Genomic DNA, 22,349 nt, shown 5'->3' on the forward strand with positions numbered 1-22,349 from the left:
CTCCTTTTATCTACGATATGGATGGATGAGTTAAGCATATGTATTAAAAATAAATAAATAATAGAGGGAACAAATGTTAAGATAAATTTAGTAGATTGAAATGCTAGTGATCAATGAAAGGGAGTGGTAAGGTGTATAGAAAAAAATAGGGGAAACAGAGGCTAAAATATACTGGGTAGATGGAAATACTAGCAGTAAATGAAAGGGAGGGGTATGGGGTATGGTAGGTGTGAATTTTTTCCTTTTTTCTTTTTATTTATTTTTCTGAATTGATGCAAATGTTCTAAGAAATGTTCATAGTGATGAATATACAACTATGCGGTGATATTGTAAGTTATTGATTGTATGCCAAGAATGGAATGTTCATATGGTAAGAATGTGTTTGTATGTTGTTATGTTTAAAAAAAAATTGTTTTATTAAAAAAAAGAACAAAAGATATATTACTTCAAAAAAAGCAACAGTAAGACTAATGACTACTAATGACTACTAATGATTACTAAACAAAATGATGGCAAACAAAAGACAATGAAATGACGTCTGTAAGATGCTGAAAAAAATAACAATCAATCTAGATTCTTTATTCAGGGAAAATATCCTTTGAAACTGAAGATTAAATAACTTTCTGGGGAAACAAAAACAGAGAATTCAGCAACAGCAACATGACCTAAAGAAACATCAAAGGAAGTTATTTAGGTAGAAGAAAAATCATCCCAGAGAGAAACATGGAAATGGAAGAAGGAGCAAAGGAACAATGCAAAGGGTAAGTGTGGATAAATCTAAATAAATCTTGACTGCACAATAGAAATGAAAATGTCTTGTGAGGCTTGTAATATACATAAAGTAAAATTCATGGCATCAATAACAGAAAAGTTGGGAGGGAGTAAATAAAGTATAACTAATCTAAGGTTCTGGTATTATTTGGGAGATGATAAAAGTGCTGTGGTAGTTAGATTCAGTTGTCAACTTGGCCAGGTGAAGGCACCTAGTTCTGTTGCTGTGGACATGAGCCAATGGTACGTGAGCCTCATCTGTTGCTGATTACATCTGCAGTCAGCTAGGAGGCGTGCCTGCTGCAATGAATGATGTATGACTTAATTGGCTGGTGCTTAAATGAGAGACCTCAGCGTAGCACAGCCCAAGCAGTTCGGCATTCCTCATCTCAGCACTAGCAGCTCAACCCAGCCTTTGGTGATACAGAAAGAAATCACCCCAGGGAAAGTTGCTGGAACCAAAAGGCCTGGAGAGAAGGCCAGCAGAGACCATCCTGTGCCTTCCCACGTAAGAAAACCTCAGTGGAAAGTTAGCTGCCTTTCCTCTGAAGAACTAACAAAATAAATCTCCTTTTATTAAACACCAATCTGTCTCTGGTGTGTTGCATACCAGCAGCTAGCAAATTAGAACAAGTACTAATTTATAATAGGCCATGGTAAATCAGGAATGCATGTTGTAATATGTAGAATAACACTTAAAGAATATGTTACTAACAAGCTAAAAGAGGGGATAATGGAATAAAAAAATACTTGATTTATCTTAAAGATTGCAAAAAAGGAGCAAAAGAACATAAATCAGGTAGAGAAAAATTGGAAATAAATAATAAGGTGATGTGTATAAACTCCAAAATGTATTACTAATTATATTAAATATAAGTGGACTCAATTCTCCAGTTAAAAGGAAAAAATGTCAGAGAGGATAAAAAATAAAATCAAACTAAAAAACAGTACAGAGAGGTTGAAAGTAGAAAAGTTAAAGATATTACAGGTATACCAAGATATAATTAGAGAAAATGTATTAATATTAGACAAGGTATATTTTTAAGGCAAGAGATAAAGCTGTATATGACAATTATTAACAAGTAAAATCAACAGAAAGATATAACTTCTTAATTTATGTGCATGTAATAACATAGCCACAAAATACATAAAACAAAAATAGACAAAACTACAAAAATACTACCTGTCTCAGTAACCAATAGAACAATTAATTATACAGATAAACAAAAGTATCTGTAAGAATATAAAGGAATTGAACAACATAATTATTAGATGTATCAATTACATATAGAACACTATACCTAACGATGGCAGGATACATTCTTTTGAAGTGGGCATTTACAAAAATTGACCATAAAGCAAGTCTCAAACACAGTCAAAATATTGAAATAATTCAGAGTAGGCTCTATGACCATCAATAACAATAAACTAACTAGAAAATTGTTGAATCCCCAACTGTTTGGAATTTAAACCATATGCTTCTAAATAACTTTAAGGCAAAGAAGAAATTATAATGTAAATGAGAAAATATTTTTGGCCAAATGGTATAATATGATACATGAAAACCCAAGAGTTACTTCTAAAGCTGTGCTCAGCAGAAATATATAGTCTTTAAAAAGACTATGAATGTATTAAAAAAGAAAAAGAGCTGAAAATCAGTGATATACCTTTTCAAGGAATTAGAAAAATGACAGAAAGTGAAATGCAAAGGAAATAGAAGGAAGAAAGCTGTAAGAACAAAAATTAATTAAATAGAAACCAAATGTAAAGTACAGAAAACCAACAGCAGAATACACCTTCTTCTCAAGTGCATATTGAAATTCAAAAAGATAGGCTATATGCTGGGACACAAAGTAAGTCTTTAGTTGAAGTTACTCAGAATATATTTCCACTGTAATATTAAATTAGAAGTACATAGCAATACGATACCTAGAAAATACCCAAATATTTCCAAATTAAAACACTTCTAAGTAACACATCTCAAAAAATATATCACAAGTGAAATTTTTAAAAGAGCACAACTAAATGATAATGAAGACACATCCTGTGAAAATGTGTGCAATGCTGCTAAAGCAGTCCTTGAAAGAAAATGTATAACTTTAAATACCTATGTTAGAAAAGAAGAAAAATGTAAAAATAATTACCTAAGATTCTAATTTAAGAATCTACAAAAAGAAAAGCAGATTAAACACAATTAGTAAAAGTAAGGAAATACCAAATTAATATAGAAATGAAGAGAAAAACAGCAGCATTAGAAGTTGGTTCTTTGAAATGGTTAATGAAATTGGTTTTTAAAAGACCCATTAAGATAAAAAGAAGGAAAACACAAATTGCTAATTCGTGAATGAGAAAGGGGGCACCACTAAAGAATTGACACACATGAAAAGGATAATAACATGATATTGTGAACAATCTTATTCCAATTAATAGGATAACTTAGACGAAATAGACAAATTCGTTGAAAAACACAGCTTTCCAAAACTGGTGTAGGGCAGGCCATGGTGGCTCAGCAGGCAGAATGCTCGCCTGCCATGCCAGAGGACCCGGGTTCGATTCCCAGTGCCTGCCCATGTTAAAAAAAAAAAAAAGCTGATATCCAAAACTGATGTAAAAAAATGAAAATTCAGATAGTCCTATATTATTGTTTTAATTGGATTTATAGTTGAAAAAAATGCCCACAAAGAAAACCCCAGGCCTCAAACTTCACTGGTGAATTCTAGCCAACATTTAAGAACAAATAACAATTGCCCAAATTCTTTCAGGATATAAAGAAGTACACATTCCAATATGTTTTATAAGGCCAGCAAGACCCTGATAACAATACCAAACAAAGTAATTACAAAAGCTATAGACCAGTATCTCTCATGAACTGGGATTTAGAAATCCTTAACAAAATATTAACAAGTCAAACACTGCAACATATAAAAAGATTAATACATTAAGACCAAGTCAGATCTGTCCCAAGATTGCAAGGTCACTTTAACATATGAAAATCATTTGATGTAATTCATCATGCTAATAGCCATTACCTATCTCAAAAGGGCAGGCAAGACAAGAAAAAATTTAACAACCATTTATGATTTTAAAAAAATAAACCCTCTCAGCAACTAGGAATAGAAAGAAACTTCCCCACCTTGATAAAGGGCATCTTTCTGGGTTGTAAAAGACTGAATTCTAGCTCTACCCCCACCCTAAATTCAAGAACAAGACAATTATATCCCCTAAGACTGGGAACAAGGCAAGGATATTCACTCTTACTACTCACCACTTCTATTTAACATTGTCCTAGATGTCTTCACCAATGAAATAAGAAAAAACAACAAAAAAAGAAAAAGCCTATTTGGGAGTGGGGTAGGAACTCAAGGCTAGGAAGAAGGGCACTTTCTACATATTTAAAATAATGATATTTGAACACATTTAATGTAATACCTAATCAAAATATAAATTATTTTTTAACATAAGACTGAAAGTTGGCATTTTCTCATCAATTTGATTAAATAATGAGCAACTCTCAGTTGTAGTCTTCCATACCAACCATGAGAGAACTCTCTTGTTAGATTATAGATGTCATGCAACATGATCATTTCAGAATTATATATATATTTTTAAAAGAGTCTTTTCACAACTCTTTTATGAACTGTATTAATGTGAGTTGTAGTTTGACATTTGATTACAGAAAGTTCAGTCTGTTCACCATGAATTCCTATTTAATTCTTTCTCACTAAGCCTTTTACTTGTTTTACCAGTTAGTAGCAATAGTAAAGATTGAGTGTTATTTCCTTTCCCTTATTTTTCTCAAATAGTAACCAACACACTGAAATTAATAATAATAATAACAATTAAATGTAACGTTTATATAATGCTTGTCGAATGCAGATACTGTGCTAAATTCTTTACCTGTATTGTTTCAAAATTTAATAGCTATAATTTTGAAAACATATGGAAAGAATGAGGTTAAAAACTTGAATAACTCGGATAAAACAGATATTCTCCAAATAATAATTAATTCACTGTATTCTGTAGTTTCTTACACAGTTGAAAATCATGTCTGTGAGTATGTATGTATATGTGTGTGTCTGTGTGTTAGGGTTTTATGAAAATGGTAAGTCTGAAGATTACAGGTGAGGAGTGGCAAAATTTAGAACATGCTTATAATTAGAGAGACCAGTTCCAGGTCAACATGACACCATAAAGAAGAAATTTTTGCAGATACACAGATCAGACCAAAACTGTCTTTAGGTAATTTAAGCAGAAGTATAAAATTGTTTTAACCTGAGTTATTAATGTAGTTTGAACTTTATCTATCTCCCAGGAGAAGTAATGAAATTTTTTCTCACTGGTGCTTTTCTTTTTGGCTTTGTCAGTCCTTTGAGGCCACAAGTAATATTCCAGATATTTTATCAGTCATGAATCTATGCAACAGGCTTGTTCAGTATTTGTCCATCTCTATTCATCGTACACATGCACTAATCCACACTGATAATTTCAACATTCTGAAAATGTTAGAAAACAACAGAACTTTTCACCCTGAGAATTAACCAGCATAAATATCAGGACTGCCTAATCACCCAGTTCCAACACTCTTTAGCAATGTATACTTTGATAATACTAAGAATTCCCTTTTTCACAAATACCTTGACCAGGAGGCTCTCTACTGTATCCCCAAATTAGGAGTAGCCGTGCTTTTGGCTTCTGAGCTGTAGACAGCTGGGGTTGCAGGCATCAAGTTGCTGCTACTTTCCTCAGCCTCAGAACTAGGAGGGCCTCAGTGGTCATCTTGGTAAACCCTGATAGCTCCCTGCATTAGGAGCACACATCTGAGTTTAACAAAGCAAAGCTGGTACTGAAAACCTCCTGTCCTACAAAATGCCATGCTGCGGCTCTGAACAGACGCCTCTTCATATAGGCTCTCTTCTCCCCTCCCTTTCATATCCATGCCCTTGTTAAGTTCCAGTTTCCATTAGAAATGCTGTTTGAGCAGCAAACTTCACAGACTGTGTCCATCTCAATGTTGCCATGCAAAGAAAACACATCTGTCTGACTCTTCATTTAAAACAAGGAAAAAACTGAAATAGCAAAATGCCGTCATTGCTCTGAGCTATTTCCTAATGAACCTGTTTGTCCCATGAGCTGTAGTGAGGAGTGTCTTCTCCTTGGTGAGAACCCTTTGTGCATATTAATATTATGCATGCTTTCCATGTGATTCTTTCTGACTTGCCCTCACCCCATCCTTTGAATTCATTTAAATAAAAATAATTTATATGGACATTCCTTCAGTCAGGATTTTCTCCCCACCTTTCTTAAAGACAACCATAATATTTCGTTGATGCTATGCGTCCAAACTGAGTCATTATGCTTTTGCATAGCATTAGGGCTTTATAAAGAACAACAGCGACATCTGCATGTGCCACAGCGCCAAGGAGATAGGAAAAATACTGAAAACAAACTCTGTATTGGCTTGAAGGCTGTCTGGCACTGTGTCTCCCCAGCAGCCCCTGCTACCACCATGGATAGGAGTAATTGTACAGCATAATCACATCATGCCTCATCTAAATATTCATAACAGAGACAAATCTTTGGAGGATAAGGGAGGAATGAGGATAATTTAAATATAAAACAGCATCTCATCTCCAAATCAAGTTGTGCCGGTTATACTGTGCACCAGGATTCAATATTAAACCAACATTGTTTTACAGTTTGGAAAACTGTGAAGATGGAGGGAAGAAGCGACTTGATAAAGAAGGGCTAACATTATACTCTCATTCTTGACTGAGGAAAAACAAAACAAGACAACAGTAGCGGCAGAATAAAAATAAGTGTTATCTGAAGAGTCACCAACAGTGGCTAACCAGCTGCTGTTTTACCAGGAATGAAATAGCCTATTGAGGAAGCTTTTAAAAGCTCCCAATTAATATGTTGTGCATGTATAGGATCTACAAAGAACTCACTGTATTCTTTCTCTCCCCTCAAATCCCCCCAATACACACACACTCTCTAACTACCACCTTTCTTTCTTTTCGGGTGCAGAGGGAAAAGATCAGAGCTACAAAATAATTGGTTAATTGCTTCAAAAGTGGCAACATCCTTCTTTAGAAAGAAAGGACAAAAAACAAACATTCAAAAAGGTGACTATTCATTAATGAAGGTATAAATTACCAATGGTTTCTTCATTCTTTTTAGTTCAGTACCCCTCAAAAGAAACAAATATAATCCACATGTTAATATTTCTTGTCTCCATTTTCTTTTGTTTGAATATGATGCCCCTGATTTAAAAAAAAAAAAAAAAAGGTGTTGGTATTTGTAGAGGCTTCTGCCACTGCATTCCCCAAAGAGCTACTAGTTTCAACCCACTGGAGTTTATATTCCTTTAACTGTCTAGTACAGGAGCATTTCTGCTGTTTTAAAATATATACCGCTCTGCAGGAATTAGAAGAATCCAAGGTTGTATCCAACTTCAAAGGTTTCCAAGTCATAATGATTTTAGCAAAAGTGGAAAACAGATCATGGAACAAGTCTCTTTTGAAGATAAACGTCATAGGGACCTTTTTTCCTTCCCTCTCTCCCCAACTTTGTACTTCTGGCTCTGAATGCCCCTTGCTAACACGGTTTAATGATATGCAAATGAAATATGCATAAAACCATTCTACTGTATGATGATTAAACACTGGAGACATTAACAGCAGAGGCTTCACTCTTTGTAATAATCCTTTCCGACCATTTGATTGCAGAGTTATGGAAACCCATAGCAGTTGGCAGAGACTGAAAAAGAGAGAAGGAAGGAAGGACAGAGGGACACATCACCCATCTCGGTGCTTCTCCCACTCCAGAAGAGGTGCACACATACACACACACCCCCCTTTGTACTGCATTCCTATTGCTGTCTTTTGTAATCCATCCATGCAGTCGCACCAGAGCGATTAACGGAAAAACCTCTTTTCTTTTAATGTTTCGAAGCTCATTAGCCAAACGATTATTCCTCATTAACAGCGAAAGCTCATTCATTAAAAGGAAGAATATGCCCAAAAGATGCCAGCACGGTTAATCCTGAGTCCCGTAACTGGGCTGTAAATCCCATACTACTTGTATATTCCATGCGAAACGGACACGCGCCAATCCACATTTTAAAAAAAAGACAGAAAGAAAAAGAAAACAGTTTGTGTGGTTTGTAAAATCCACAAGAGCAGCAATTAATATTCCCATTGAATGACTTTATTTTTTGTCTCTCCCTTTTGTTGCCAGCGCCTGCCCCTGGCTCAGCGCCCGATGCCAACAGAACACCTTTCAGGATCCACAGCAACGCAGACAACGTAAGTACCAGCCGTTCCCTGAAACCCTTTTGCAGATTTTTTTTTTTTAACCACCACCTAAACCAGAGAGACCAGCCTCTTTCCCCTTCTCCCCTGCACTGTGCCACCAGGGTTTCCTAAGTAGCACCTTCCAAATCCCTCTGCCTTCAAGTTTGTGCATGTCTGTGTGGCATCCCTCCTCCTCCTTCACTCCCAGAGTGGATCTTTTAAAAGGGCTTCAGATCGGCCCCATTCATCTCCCTGGTGATAGCAGTGAATGTAGATAAATCTCTGACTGCCTGCTTGCTGCTAGAGTATGATTTTTATTTTGTCTTCTGTATATACCTGGGTCAAAAAGTGGGATGTATGCACATACACACGCATGCACATACACACATTTCCTTCTCTCCTCTGTCCTCCTCTCCTTTTCTCACACACGCACACATTCCACATGTGTGTATATGCATAAACATATACACCTAGATACCTACCCATTCTTATAACACAAAAATATAAGCATACCTAAACGTTTAATTTGTCTGAAATATTTTTATACATGTACAGCCTTACACATGGGTCTATCTGAAATCGGTAAGTTCCTGTCTTTTAACTTATACCCATCTATATCTCCGTTTAAATATTCCCTCTCTTCTCCCAGCAGATGCTGTGTGCAATTGCAATCCAGAACTGTACAAGCAGTATTCCTTCCTTAGGATTTCTATTTGTAGACCTTTATGATCCCTTCTGCGCCTTCTTCAGAGCTGTAGAATTGGCATCTTTCCCTGAGGTTTTCCGAATGGCAAGTGGAACCGGCTGTGGCATACGGTCATGCCGCTTGCTTTGGCATCTCTCTTCCGATGTCTGCTTTTTCTCTTTGTTTGTTGTTGACTAGGCTGAATGGTGTTTTTTTTTTTTAGTTAATTATAAACGAAGTTGAATAGCAAACAAGCCAACAGCCCACCCTACCCCACCCCACCCCACCCCCCAAAAAATAGCTCCACACAAGCACCTCCTGCTGCAACAGATGCCCAGATCATCCCTGGCATGGGCAAATGGGCACACGATTTTGGTTGTTGTTCATTTTCTCTGTTTGTTGCTGTATTTGTTGTTTGTTTCTCTTGTTTCTTTTTGATTTTTCAAAGGGTCCAGGATCCCGGCCTCTCCTTGGAACGGAGTGGTGTCATGGCGGAGACGACGGCCTTTGTCTTGCTGGGTGTGAAAGCATCCGCTGTGCTGGCTCCACTGCGGCAGAATCAAGTTTAAAGGAAAAAAAAGTGATTAAAGTCAGCTTTGTGCCTCTTTGGTGTGGAAGACCCCCAAACCCCAAGTAGCCGAGTCTCTGGGTCCGAGGAAGGGCTCATACTTGGAGTAGCCTAGGCTGTAATCCTGGCACCCGCGCCTTCGGTGGCTGCTCGCTGTTCGCTCCTGGGGGTCTGGATAATCTCCCTTGGCTTTACCGCACTGTCTGGCCCGCATACAGGGCCCCCGTAACATATACCCGCTGCTGCTATCACACGAAACTGTGGCGTTGCCCCTGAATGGATGGCACTGTGCCAACTCTTCTGCCATCCGCCCTTGCAGCTTTTTTCTTTCCTCCCTCCCTCCCCTTCTTCTCCTCCTCCTCCCGTCGACTTGACGTTAATTAACACACGGGTTAATTGATTTTAAAAGCCGAAGAATTACAGTTAACTTTTCCCACAGGGTACGGCCGCCAGCCGCCTGGCACACTCTGCCTTTCGCACTGGTGCAGGGGGGTTGTGGGGGTGGCGGGGGGTGGGGGTGGGAGCAAGGAAAGCCGGCAGCAAAACTAGCAACTGCTGAGGGAACGTTTCCTGCTTATTGGAGTAGAGCGGAGAGAAGTCGACATGGTACTGACGATATATATAGCCCTTATATATTTTGTTAAATAATCAAAACATAACCCTGTCTTCTCTCTCTCTTTCAAAACAGGAAGCCCTATAAAAGTTCTTCTAGAAGGGAAAAAAATCCTTCGCCCAAATCATTTCTCTCAATCATAATATGATCCCCACCCCACCCTCAAATAAGAAAGTAACTGGCTAAGTAATACTCTTGGGGGGCAAGGGCTGTTATAAAGCGGCAACCCCTTCTCTAAACGTCATAGGCGAAGGAAAAGAATTTTAAAAAGAAAAAGTCCTATAAAGTTTCTTTCTCTCTCTCTCTTTTTTTTTTTCCTATTCCTCTTCTCTCAGATGAATTGTTCATGATGAAGGATGTCAATGAGATAGTGGGTACATTGTAATAAGAACAAAATTAATCAAATGAAAGCTCTTTGTTTTCTTGTTTGTAAGCGTGTATACTTTTGTTTTCTGTTCCTTCACCCCAATACCCTGTTGAAAATGAAAGCAAAGGGTATTGAGTTGGGAAGGAAATAGGCAAGCTGGTAACTTGATGCTTTTATCTTTTCATGCTTTCATTTTATTTCATTTTGTTTGTAAAAAGCACGTAGCAAGTGAAGCGACAAGAGGAATCCATTATGCAAATCATGTCACTTTGCATAATGTCTCATGACTGGAATATGCAAATGAGCTGTATAATTTATGAGTGCCAGTGTCTGTCTAAAAGTGTTTCACATAATAATTTACAAATTGAGCCTGAGAGACATAGGAAAGGAGTTCTTCAACACCACTGCCAGGAAAACTATATTTTCCTACAAGTATTCACTAGTAATACTGTCAAATACTATTTAAAAGATATTAAGTTTCCGAATGTTCATGAGAGACAAAGATTTTCCTCTCTCTCTTTGTCCGTTTATTCTTTGCCTTAAATTTTAGATTCAGTTTGGGAAAGAAGTCATGACAAACTTGCTATTTGTGTATGTGTTTTCCAAGGAAAGAAATGTCTTAGAGAAGCATTTATCTATTGTCTGGATCCATGAATGCCGTATGGTATTTCTCACTTTGGTTGTTTTTTTGGTTTCTTGCTGTGCACAACATTTTAGAAATTATAGTCCCTTGTATATTAAATGTGTGATATGGAAAAGATACATTCAATATTCTTCTGAAGGCATACTACTTTCAGAGTAGTCTTCAAATATTCAATAAAAACCACCATTAGTTAAATCAGTTTAGTTGGGCATCTCCATATCTCATTTGGGTCACTTTTTTGAGTTGGTGGTTCTGAACTGTTCGAGAAGACACAAAATCTTTGATAATCTGATCTTATATTTTTTCATTATAGTCATAAATTCTATGGAAGAAAGGCACAGGCTGCCATGAAAGTGTATACTAGGAGAACTCGATTCTTGGAAGGCATATCAGAAAAGGCTTCCTAAAAAAAGTGATTTCAAAGTCAACTCTGAAACTTGAAGAGAAATAAGACAAAAAAAAGAAGGAGTAAATGTTTTCTATGTAGAGAGTATATTAAGTCCTTAAGCAGTAAAAGAATATGGCTTCTTGAAAGAAGTGAAATAAGATCACTGTAGCTAGAGCATAGAGAATGAATCAGTGGATCATACTCAGAACAGAAGATATTGTTTCCAGATAACTTGAAACACAGAAAGAAATGTAGTTTTATTTAAGGAATCTTGTTCTATATGGCTAAATGGAAAAGTAATTGTATAAGTTTATAATAGGGCTAGTAAACACGTGGGTTTGCAACCTTGCACACAAATTTGGGTTTGCTACAAATTCTGGCCTCAAAGGTCAAAGATTAAATTATAATTGAAAAGGAAAACTAGTCCTTTATATTTAAAATAAGATAATTACTTGACTTTACTGCAAATATCTATAAATAATAACCAAAAACTTTCTGGTCCCTATGGAATTAAAATATTGGAAAATTTTAGCATGCATACAACCAGTCAAGAGGATTGACCTAGCAATCCATGGTCTCTCCTTGAACATCAGGAAAGATACAAGATTAGATTTCTCTCCAGTTAAAACATTGTCAAACTCCATGGAAGCTGTTGTCTTTGACATCAATTAAATAGAACATTAAAATTACCAAAGGCTGCCCACTTAAATATGTCTGCCTTGAATCGGTTATTATGATTCAAAGAAACAAGTATCCTATAGGCATTTTTTTTCTTTATTAGAGAAGTTGTGGGTTTACAGAACAATTATGCATAAAAATGCAGGTTTCCCATATACCCATCCCACCAACAACACCTTTCATTCATCTGGAACATTTGTTAGGATTGATTTTAGCCCATTCTTATAATTGTATTATTAATGTAAGCCCTGGTTTACTTAGGATCCACTGTTTGTATAGTATAGTTCCATGTATTAAAAAGTTTCATTCTGTCACCATATATACAATGTAGCATTTACCCTTTTAATCATATTCAGATATATATTTCAGTGCCGTTAATTGTGTTCATAATGTTGTGGTACATCACCACCATCCATTAACAAAATACCTGCATCATTACAAACAGGAACCTTGTATATTCTAAGCTTTGACTTCCCATTCCTTGTCTCTACACCATCCCCTAGCAACATATACTCTAGATTCTGATTCTATGAGTTTTCTTATTCTAATTGTTTCAAATCAGTGAGATCAGTCAATGTTTATACTTTTTGTCTGGCTCATTTCATGCAATGTGATGTCTGCAAGGTTAATCCATGTTATTGCATGTGATAGTTTGGAGGCTTTATGGACACCAGAAGATCATGTTAAATTCAATCCATTCCTATGAGTATAAAACTGTTGTGGGTAGGACCTTTTGATTAGGTTATTTCCATTTGGGCGTGCCTCAAGTAGATCTTAATACCCTTACTAGAGTCAGTCAGGCTGACTGACAGAAAAAGACAGAAGCTCAGAGAGAAAATCCACACAAAACAGAGGGAAAGACACAGAAGCGCAGAGAAGAAGGCACAGAAGTTGAGGGAAAAAAGCCATAAGGGAGTGCCCAGAAGCTGAAAGCAAAGAGACCCAGGAGAGAAGTTAGAGATAGCAGATGCTGCCATGTTCCTTACCATGTGACAGAGGGATCCAAGATTGCAGGTAGCAATTCTTGGGGAGAAAGCATCGCCTGTTGATGCCTTGATTTGGACACTTTCATGGCCTCAAAACTAAGTTTGTAAATTAATAATCCCCATTTTTAAGCCAGCCCATTTTTATGTTCCTATTATTTTTAAATACAGATATTACGGTATCTGTATTTCAGCAAGTTTATAAAACTACAACATTGCATGTATCAAGACTTCATTCCTTTTTACAACTGAAAAATATTCCATTGTATGCACATACCACATTTTACTTATCCATTCATCAGTTAATGGACATTTGGGTTACATCCATCTTTTGGTAATTGTGAAGAATGCCACCATGAACATCAGTGTACAAATATCTGTTTGAGTCCCTGTTTTCATTTCTTTGAGGTATATTCCTAGTAGTGGAATTATTGGGTCATATAGTAGTTCTATACTTAGTTTTCTGAGAACCCACCAAACTGTATTCCCTAACAGCTGCATCATTTTACTTTCCCATCAGCAATGAATGAGAGTTCCTATTTCTCTGCATCCTCTCCAACACTCATTTTACATAACAGCCATTCAAATGGGTGTGAAATGCTATCTTTGTATTTTTTTTTACATGAGCAGGCACCAGGAATCGAACCTGGGTCTCCAGCATAGCAGGTGAGAATTCTGTCACCGAGCCAGTCGCACTGTCCTCTCTTGGATTTTGATTTGCATTTCTCTGGAGGCTAATGATGTTGAGCATCTTTTCATGTGCTTTCTGGCCATTTCTTTGGAAAGGTATCTATTCAAGACTTTTGTTCAGTTTTGTAATTGGGTCCTTTGCCTTGTTGTTAAGCTGAAGATTTCTTTATATATTCTGGATATTAATCCCTTATTGAATATGTAGTTTCCAAATATTTTCTCCCATTGTATATGTTGTCATTTTACTTACATGAAAAATTTTTTGAGGAACAAAAGTTTTTAGTTTTGGTGAATTCCCGTTTATCTATTTTCCTTTTTTGTTTATGTTTTGGGTGTAAAGTCTAAGAAACCATTGCCTACAACAAGGTCCTGAAGATGTTTCTCTGTGTTTTCTTCTAGAAGTTTGACAGTTCTAGCTCTTATATTAAGGCTTTTGATCTATGTTGAGTTGATTTTTGTATATGGTGTGAAACAGGAGTCCTCCTTTTTTTTTTTTTTGGCAAATGGAGATCCAGTTTTCCCAGCACCACTTGTTAAAGGGGCTATTCTTTCCCTTTGGAGTGCTCTTTGCCCCCTAGTCAAAAATCAGTTAGCCGTAAGTGTGAGGATTGATTTCTGAGCTCTCAAAACTATTGCTTTGGTTCATATCTCTGTCCTTGTCTGCAGGCTTGTTTTTGTTCTTGTTGTTGCTTATTTTTTTCAAATGCAATTTCACTGCGTTATATTAACATCCAATTATAATCAGCCAAAGCATGCAATCAGTGGTTCACAGTGTCATGATAAAGTTGTGAGTTCATCATCACAATAGATTTTGGAACATTTTCATTATTCCAAAAACAATGACAGTAAAAATAAAAGTGAAGATGAACATCCAAAATTTCCCACCCCCCATCCCCAACCGTTTTTAATTTACCTTTCATCTTTATGTTTTTACTCTTCTGTCCATACACTGGATAGAGTGTCAGTCACAAGATTTTCACAATCACACAATCAAACTGTAAAAGCTATACAGTGATACAATCATCTTCAAGAATCAAGGCTACTGGATTACGCTACGATGGTTTCAGGCATTTCCCTCTATCTACTTCAATACACCAAAAATTGAAAGAGATATCTATATAGTGCATAAGAATAACCTCCAGAATAACCTCTCGACCCTATTTGAAATCTCTCAACCACTGAAACTTTATTTTGTTTCATATCTCCTCCCCCTTTTGCCAAGAAGGCTTCCTCAATCCCATGATCCCAGGTCCAGGCTCAACCCTGTGAGTCAGGTCCCACGTTTCCAAGGAGTTGTATACCTCTGGGAGTCATGCCCCGTGTACCAGGGAGATCAGTGATTTTACCTGCACAGTAGACTTAAGAGAGAGGCTGCATCTTGAGCAACAAAAGAGGTTCTCTGGGGATGACTCTTAGACATAATTATAACTGGTCTTGGTTTTTTCTTTGCAGGAATAAGTTTCATAATGTCAAGCCCCAGATTAGAAGACTTGACCTACTAACTTGGTAGTCCCCAATGCTTATGAGAATATCCGGTCTTCCCCAGGTGGCGAAGTTTAATATTTCCACATTTTTTCCCAATACCTCAAGGGCACTTAGCAATTACTTTTTATCTTCTGCCCAAATTACTCTAGGATATATCAGGACAGTACACTAACCTGTATAAACCAACAAGATCTCACTCCCTATTCAAGATTTCATGTATTTATGGTGTTCATATAAGCAAACCATACAAATAAATTAGATAGTGTGTTACAGAAAATATAAATTTTGCACTTAATAAGCATCTCTTCCTTTGGTCTCACAAAAAAGTTGAAGCTTTAAAATACATACGATATCATTTTCATTCAATCTCTAATTGAAGTCTGCTCTCTTTTTTAGCTTTTTAAACACCTGCTGTATGAGGTAATGCTGAGTTTCATAGCTGCACAACTCTAGCTCTGAGTCTCCAGTGTCACACAGATACAAAGTTCCAGGGAATAACCAGGTTATACACAAAGAGATTAGCATCTCAGAATTTAGAAATAACAGTTACAACTCAGGAATAGATGTGACTGCTGTTAGAGCTTACAGTCTAGGAATCTTTACAATAATCTTTCCCCTGATAGCCTACACTGTTGAATTCAATTCTCAGAGTTTACACATTACAGTTAGTCCATATTATTGAGGCATTATAATATTTGTCTTTTCATTTCTGGCTTATTTCACTCAACATACTGCCCTCAAGTTTCATTTGCCTAATTGCATGCTTCCCAACTTTATTACCTCTTGCAGCCACTCAATATTCCACTGTATTTTGTTTCAGATTTCTAATGCTTCTGGACTGGAATATACCAGAAATATATCGGCTTTTATAAAGGGGATTTATTAAGTTACAAGTTTACAGTTCTAAGGTCTTAAAAATGTTCACACTAAGGCATTAGAGAAAGATACCAAAGAAAGGCCAATGTCTGCTGCATAGGAAGACACATGGCTGGCACCTGCTCATCCTTTGTACCAATTCTGTTGCTTCCAGCCTCTGATTCCCCGGGCTTCTTCTCTAAGCATCTGTGGGTCCTCACTTAGCTTCTTTGGGGCAAAACTCTGGGTTATCTCTTAGCATCTTACAGGGCTGGAGATTTCTTCTCTCCCAGCTTCTGCGTTCAAATGGCTCTCTCAGCTACTTCTGCATTTCCAGACATCTGTGTCTGTGTGGGATCTCCAAGCATCACCAAATGTCTGCATCTGAGCTGTCTTCAAAATGTTTACTATTTTAAAGGACTCCAGTAAACTAATCAAGAACCATCTTGGATGGGCAGGGGCCACACATCTATGGAAACAACCAAATCAAATGATCCCACCTTAAACATTAGGTCTGCCCCCACAAGATTGGATAAGGATTAAAAGCACATGGCTTTTCTGGAATATAGCACATATGTATACACCACAGTTCACCCCTCTGCTCATCAGTCAATGTAAGCTTAGGCCACCTTCATCCATTGCAAATTGTGAATACTGCCACCATAAAAACAGATGTGCAAATGTCCATTCATGCCCCTGTTTTTACTTCTTCCAAGTACATACCTAACAATGGGCTTGCATGATCATATGACAAACCTATACTTAGCTTTCTGTTGAACCACCACACTGCCTTCCAGAAGGGCTGTACAGTTCTTCTTTCTAGCAACAGTGAATAGGTGCATCTCTCCACATTTTCTCCAGCACTTTTTTCTTTCTGTTTATTTTATAAACAGTTTTATTCACACCCTGTGCTGGTTTGAAAGTGTTATGTATCCCAGAAGAGCCATGCTTTAATCCTGATTTAATCTTGTGGAGGCAGCCATTTCTTTTCATCCCTATTCAGTACCATCAGTTGGGAACTTGATTAAATTATCTCCTTGAAGATGTGGCGCACCCAATTGTGGGTGTGACCTTTGATTAGTGGGAGGTGTGACTCCACCCATTCCAGGTTGGTCTTGATAAGCATACTGAACTCCTTTCAAAATGGAAACATTTTGGAGAGAGACAGAAATGACAGAGCTGACAGAAATTTCACAGCAGAGCTGACACAGATGTAGACACATGCAGAACAGAGACATGGATGTTTGGAGCTCAGCAGACGTTGCTCTGATATGTTAAGCAAGTCAGAATCTGGAGAAAGCCAAGGGAAGCCAAGAAATGAAAGCTATCCCTGGAGAAGTAAAGTGAGGAACCTCCACAGGAACAGGGGCTGTAAGCAACGGAGCCCAGGAACAAGGGAGCAGCAGATGCCACCCATGTCTATCCAGCTGACAGAGGTGTTCTGGACCCATCAGCCTTTCTTCAGTGGAGGTAACCTCTTATTGGACATTTTCACATCCTTAGAACTGTAAACTTGTGACTTATTAAATTCCCTTTTATAAAAGCCATTCCATTTCTGGAATACTGCATTCCGGCAGCTTTTGCAAATGAATACACATCCTATACAATACATCCCAAGTAAGCAATTAGTGGTTCCCAGTATAATCACACAGTTAGGCATTTACTATCACATTCTATATAAGGACATTTCCAGTTCTTCCACAAAGGAAAAAAAAGGAGGGAAAAAATGAAGAATAAAAAAATAAATAAAAAGGAGAAACAACAACAGCAAGAATCCCATACCCCTCTCATATACCTCCCTGTTATTGACATTTAGCTTTGGTATATTGCCTTTGTTACATTTAATGGAAGCACATTATAATGTTACTGTTAACTATAGACCTTAGTTTGCATTGACTATATATTTTTTGTATACCATCCCATTTTCAGCACCTTGCACTGTTGACATTCATTTGTTCTCCATCATGTAAAAACATCCTTATATTTGTACATTTAGTCACATCATTGTCCACTCTAGGTTTCACTGTTATACAGTTCCAGGCTTTGTCTTCTACCTTTCCTTCTGATGTCATATATGCCCCTAGCCTTCCTCTTTCAACCATACTCGCATTCACCTTTGTTCATTGTACTTACAATATTGTGCAAACATCACATAGTATTGTACTATCCATTTCTGGATCTTATTGAACATTCTGTACTCCTCCAGCAGCAAATGCCAAATCTCTACCCTCTTTCTATCTCCTGATAACCTGTGTTCTCAACTTTAATCCTCAAAGTTCCCTCATTAATGTTAACTCATATTAGTGAGGTCATACAGTATTTGTTCTTTTGTTTCTGGCTAATTTCACTCAATATAATTACCTAAAGATTCATCCATACTGTTGCTTGCATCATGAGTTTATTCTGCTATATATCATTTTTTCCCTCTCTTTTTAACCATCCTTCATTTCTATACTCTTCTCCAGATCTCTCTCTCTCATTTTTTCCTATATGCCTGTAGTGCTCCCTTTAGTATTTCTTATAGAATGGTTCTATATAAGATACCCCAACAAAAGGATACCTTCACTCAAGAAAGGCCAGTCACATCTTGGGTTTCTCTGTCAGCTGGGAAAGCACGTGGCTGGCATCTCCTTGTTCTTTGCTCCCAAATTGTGTTGCTTTCTGATTCCAGTGGCTTTCTATGTCAACTCTCCAAGCAACTTCAAATGTCTGTGTCTAGGCATCTGCTCTCTATTGGCTCTGAGCTCTGTCTATGTTTTATGCCTTTTATTATCTTCATACACAGCTCCAGTGAAAGGATGGAGACTCACCTTGAAGGGACCTGGTCTCCTCCATCTAATAAAAAGTCCCACTCACTTTTGAGTGAGTCACATCTCTATGGGAACAACGTAATCAAAAGGTCCCACCCAAACAATAGGTCTGCCCCACAAGATTGGATTAGGATTAAGACAGCATGGCTTATCTGGGGTACATAACAGTTTCAAACCAGCCCAAGGAGGTAAGTATTATCTGCATTCTGTTGCTAGTGCTTGGTCTCATGTCATTAGTAATTGTATACACATGTACTTCATTGAGAATAACTTACTTTTACAATTCTTATAACATAATCTTTGATTTTTCAGATATATTCATTGAACCATCAGATTTCTAAATCCAAAGTTATATGACATATTCTTTTTCTGAAGTTTTATTTTCAAAAAGTTAACAACCATTTAAGAAAATAAAATAGGAAAAATCACCCAACAAGAGCAGAATACAAATTCTTTTCAAGCATACATGGAACAATCACTAAGACTGATCACATCTGATCCATAAAAGAAAACCTTAATGAGTTTAAAGAGTTAAGTCAGAGAAAATATGTTTTCTTGACTACTACCTCATTGAACTAGAAATCAATAAGAAAGATACATGTAAAGTCTCAAATTTTTGGAAATTAAACAGATTTCTAAGTTTTGCATGGGTCAAAGAAAGTCAGAGGGCAGTTGTAAAATATTTTAAATTGAATAAAAAGTAAAACTTTACAAAATTTCTTAGTGTTTAGAGGTGTGCCAGTTTGGAAGGATTATGTACCCTAGAAAAACCATGCTTTACTTCTGATCCATCTTGTGGGGGTAACCATTTCTTTTAATCCCTATTCAGTACTGTAAATTGGAAACTTGATTAGATTATCTCCACAGAAATGTGACTCACATGATTGTGGGTATTAACCTTTGATTAGAGGGATATGTCACTCCACCCATTCCAGGAGGATCTTGATTAGTTTACTGTAATCCTTTAAAAGAGGAAGCTTTTTTTGGTAAAAGCAGCAGAGCCACTAGAACCAGAAGAACCTGTGTAGCCAGAGACCTTTGGAGATGAAGAAGGAAAATGCCCCTGGGGAAACTTCATGAAGCAAGAAGCTTGGAGAGAAAGCTAGCAGACGTTGCCATGTTCACCATGTAGTCTTTCCAGTTGAGAGAGAAACCCTTGAACATCATTGGCCTTCCTGAACCAAGGTATCTCCCTGATGCCTTAGATTGGACATTTTTATAGCCTTGCTTTAATTTGGACATTTTAGCTGGTTTATAACTGTAAATGAGCAACTTAAAAAATTCTCCTTTTTAAAAACCATTCTGTTTCTGGTATATCACATTCCAGCAGCTAGCAGACTAGAACAGATTTTGGTACTGAAATGTGGTGCTGCTGTGGTTTGCAAATACCAAACATGTTGGAATGGCTTTTTTAATGGATAAGGGGAGGATTCTGGAAGAATTATGAGGTGCCTGATAGAGAAGGCCTGAATGCTTTGAGGAGACTGCTGTTAGAAATGTGGACTCTAAAGATACCTCTGATGTAGCTCTAGACAGAAATGAGCTGTGTTATTGCAAACTGGAAGGAAGATGACCCTTGTTTTAAAATGGCAGATAATCTAACAAAATTGACTAGTGGTATTGGCTGGAAGGCAGATTTTAAAAGCCATGAACTTGGATATTTAGCAGAAGAGTATGCTGATTTGAAAGGATGTATGTATCCCAGAAAAGCCATGTTTTAATCCTAATCCCATTTTTTAAAGGCAGCTGTTTCTTCTAATTCCTATTCAGTGCTGTATGTTTGAATCTGTAATTAGATCATCTCCCTTGAGATGTGACTCAATCAAGAGTGGTTGTTTATGGGGCCACTGTGGCTCAGCAGGCAAGGATGCTTGCCTGCCATGCCAGAGGACCCGGGTTCGTTTCCTGGTGCCTGCCCACGTTAAAAAAAAAAAAAAAAAAGAGTGGTTATTAAGCTGAATTATGTGGAGATGTGTCTCCACCCATTTAGATGGGTCTTGATTAGTTTGCTGGAATCCTATAAAAGAGGAAACATTTTGGAGAAAGCTAGAGATTCTGAGAGAACAGATCGATGCAGCCACAAGAAGCAGAGAGCCCACCAGCCAGCGACCTTTCAAAATGAAGAAGGAAAATGCCTCCCAGGGAGATTCATGAAACAGGAAGCCAGGAGAGAAAGCTAGCAGATGATGCCATGTTTGCCACATGCCTTTCCAGTTGAGAAAGAAACCCTGACCCTGTTTGCCAAATGCCTTCTCATTTGAGAGAGAGACCCTGAACTTCAGTGGTCTTCTTGAACCAAGGTATCTTTCCATGGATGCCTTTGGTTGGACATTTCTACAGACTTGCTTTAATTGGGACATTATCTCAGCCTTAGAACTGTAAACTAGCAACTTATTAAATTCCCCTTTTTAAAAGCCATTCCATTTCTGGTATATTGCATTCTGGCAGCTACCAAACTAGAACAAGGAGATTTCCAAATTACATGTGGAAATTGCAGCCTGGTTTCTCCTTACAGTTTATGGTGAAATGTGACAGGAAAGAGGTAAGTTGAGAACTGAACTCTTGGATATGAAGAAACCAGAAATTGATGTTCTGGGAAACTCTGAGCTTCCAGGAAGGAAGACCCCAGAGAATAGTGCCCCATGTGAGGATTTAACCATATGTGGAACCAGTCAGCCATTTTTTAAAAATTCAGGATTGGAGACTGAATTAGCCAGGAAGGATTTGTGGAAACTTCTTCTGTCTGAAGGGCATGATCCTTGCTTACTACATAGAAAGCCAACAAGAGTGCTGTGGGACCTGTATAAGCAGAACTGCTGCCAGTCTCGACTGGGGGGCTCAGAAAAGGGAAAAAGTGAAGTTAAAATGTCTTCAGAAGGAGAACCATTGAGGCTAGGGTCTGATGCCAAGAAGCCTTGGGCCAGGAGAGCAGACCCACCCAAGCACATGGAGAGGGTGAGTTTGCCGCAAAGGTAGAAGATGGGCCTTCTACCTCATGGCAGTGGAAGAGTTGTGCCGCCTCAGGCCTTGGAGAGGGTGGGGCACATTCCTTGGGGATTGGGGAGAGCCTGGCTGCCACCACAAGGAAGGCGTGCCCTGGAAATAGCAGAGAGCCCAGGTGTGGCCCCAATGCTTGGAGAGGGTGTAGCCAAGAAAATGTGGTTTCCCAAATGCCCCCCAAGGTCGTATTTGGAGAGAGGTAGACCACTGTGTAGGATCTTGAAAAGGGTGAGCTGCTGCTTTCTAAAGCCCTGAAGATAAATGACTCTCAGACTTTGAAATCTAATGGTTGTTTGCCCTTCAGGTTTTTCAAATTGCTTGGGTCTGGTGACCCCTGTTTTCCTTCCAATTTCTCCCTATGGAAATAGGTATATGTATCCAATGACTGTTCCACCTTTGTAGGTTCACAACAAATAATTTGTTCTCAGTTTTACAGGTCCAGAGCCAGAGGAGAATTTTCCCTTAGGACATACAATGCCTGTAACTAACTTTGAGATTTTGTACTGTTTCTGACTTGT

General features: G+C 37.7%; 1 protein-coding gene across 1 annotated transcript; it reads left to right on the forward strand.

Annotated features, from left to right (window-relative positions):
- The first annotated feature begins 6,800 nt into the window (after nt 1-6,800).
- LOC143660358 (uncharacterized) lies at nt 6,801-9,727 on the forward strand. Its single transcript, XM_077133648.1, has 4 exons — nt 6,801-6,896; nt 7,500-7,603; nt 8,011-8,078; nt 9,200-9,727. Exons 2-4 carry the CDS (start codon nt 7,504-7,506, stop codon nt 9,386-9,388), a joined length of 357 nt encoding a protein of 118 aa, XP_076989763.1. The 5' UTR covers nt 6,801-6,896; nt 7,500-7,503; the 3' UTR covers nt 9,389-9,727.
- Nucleotides 9,728-22,349: the final 12,622 nt, after the last annotated feature.

This window comes from Tamandua tetradactyla, chromosome 16 (assembly GCF_023851605.1).
Source record: "Tamandua tetradactyla isolate mTamTet1 chromosome 16, mTamTet1.pri, whole genome shotgun sequence".
Classification (NCBI taxonomy): domain Eukaryota; kingdom Metazoa; phylum Chordata; class Mammalia; order Pilosa; family Myrmecophagidae; genus Tamandua; species Tamandua tetradactyla.

Coding starts and splice junctions, on each gene's coding strand:
- LOC143660358 (XM_077133648.1), top strand. CDS start 7,504: ATGGAAACCCATAGCAGTTGGCAGAGACTGAAAAAGAGAGAAGGAAGG. Junction 7,604..8,010: donor CTTCTCCCACTCCAGAAGAG/GTGCACACATAC, acceptor TTTTGTTGCCAG/CGCCTGCCCCTGGCTCAGCG. Junction 8,079..9,199: donor TCCACAGCAACGCAGACAAC/GTAAGTACCAGC, acceptor GATTTTTCAAAG/GGTCCAGGATCCCGGCCTCT.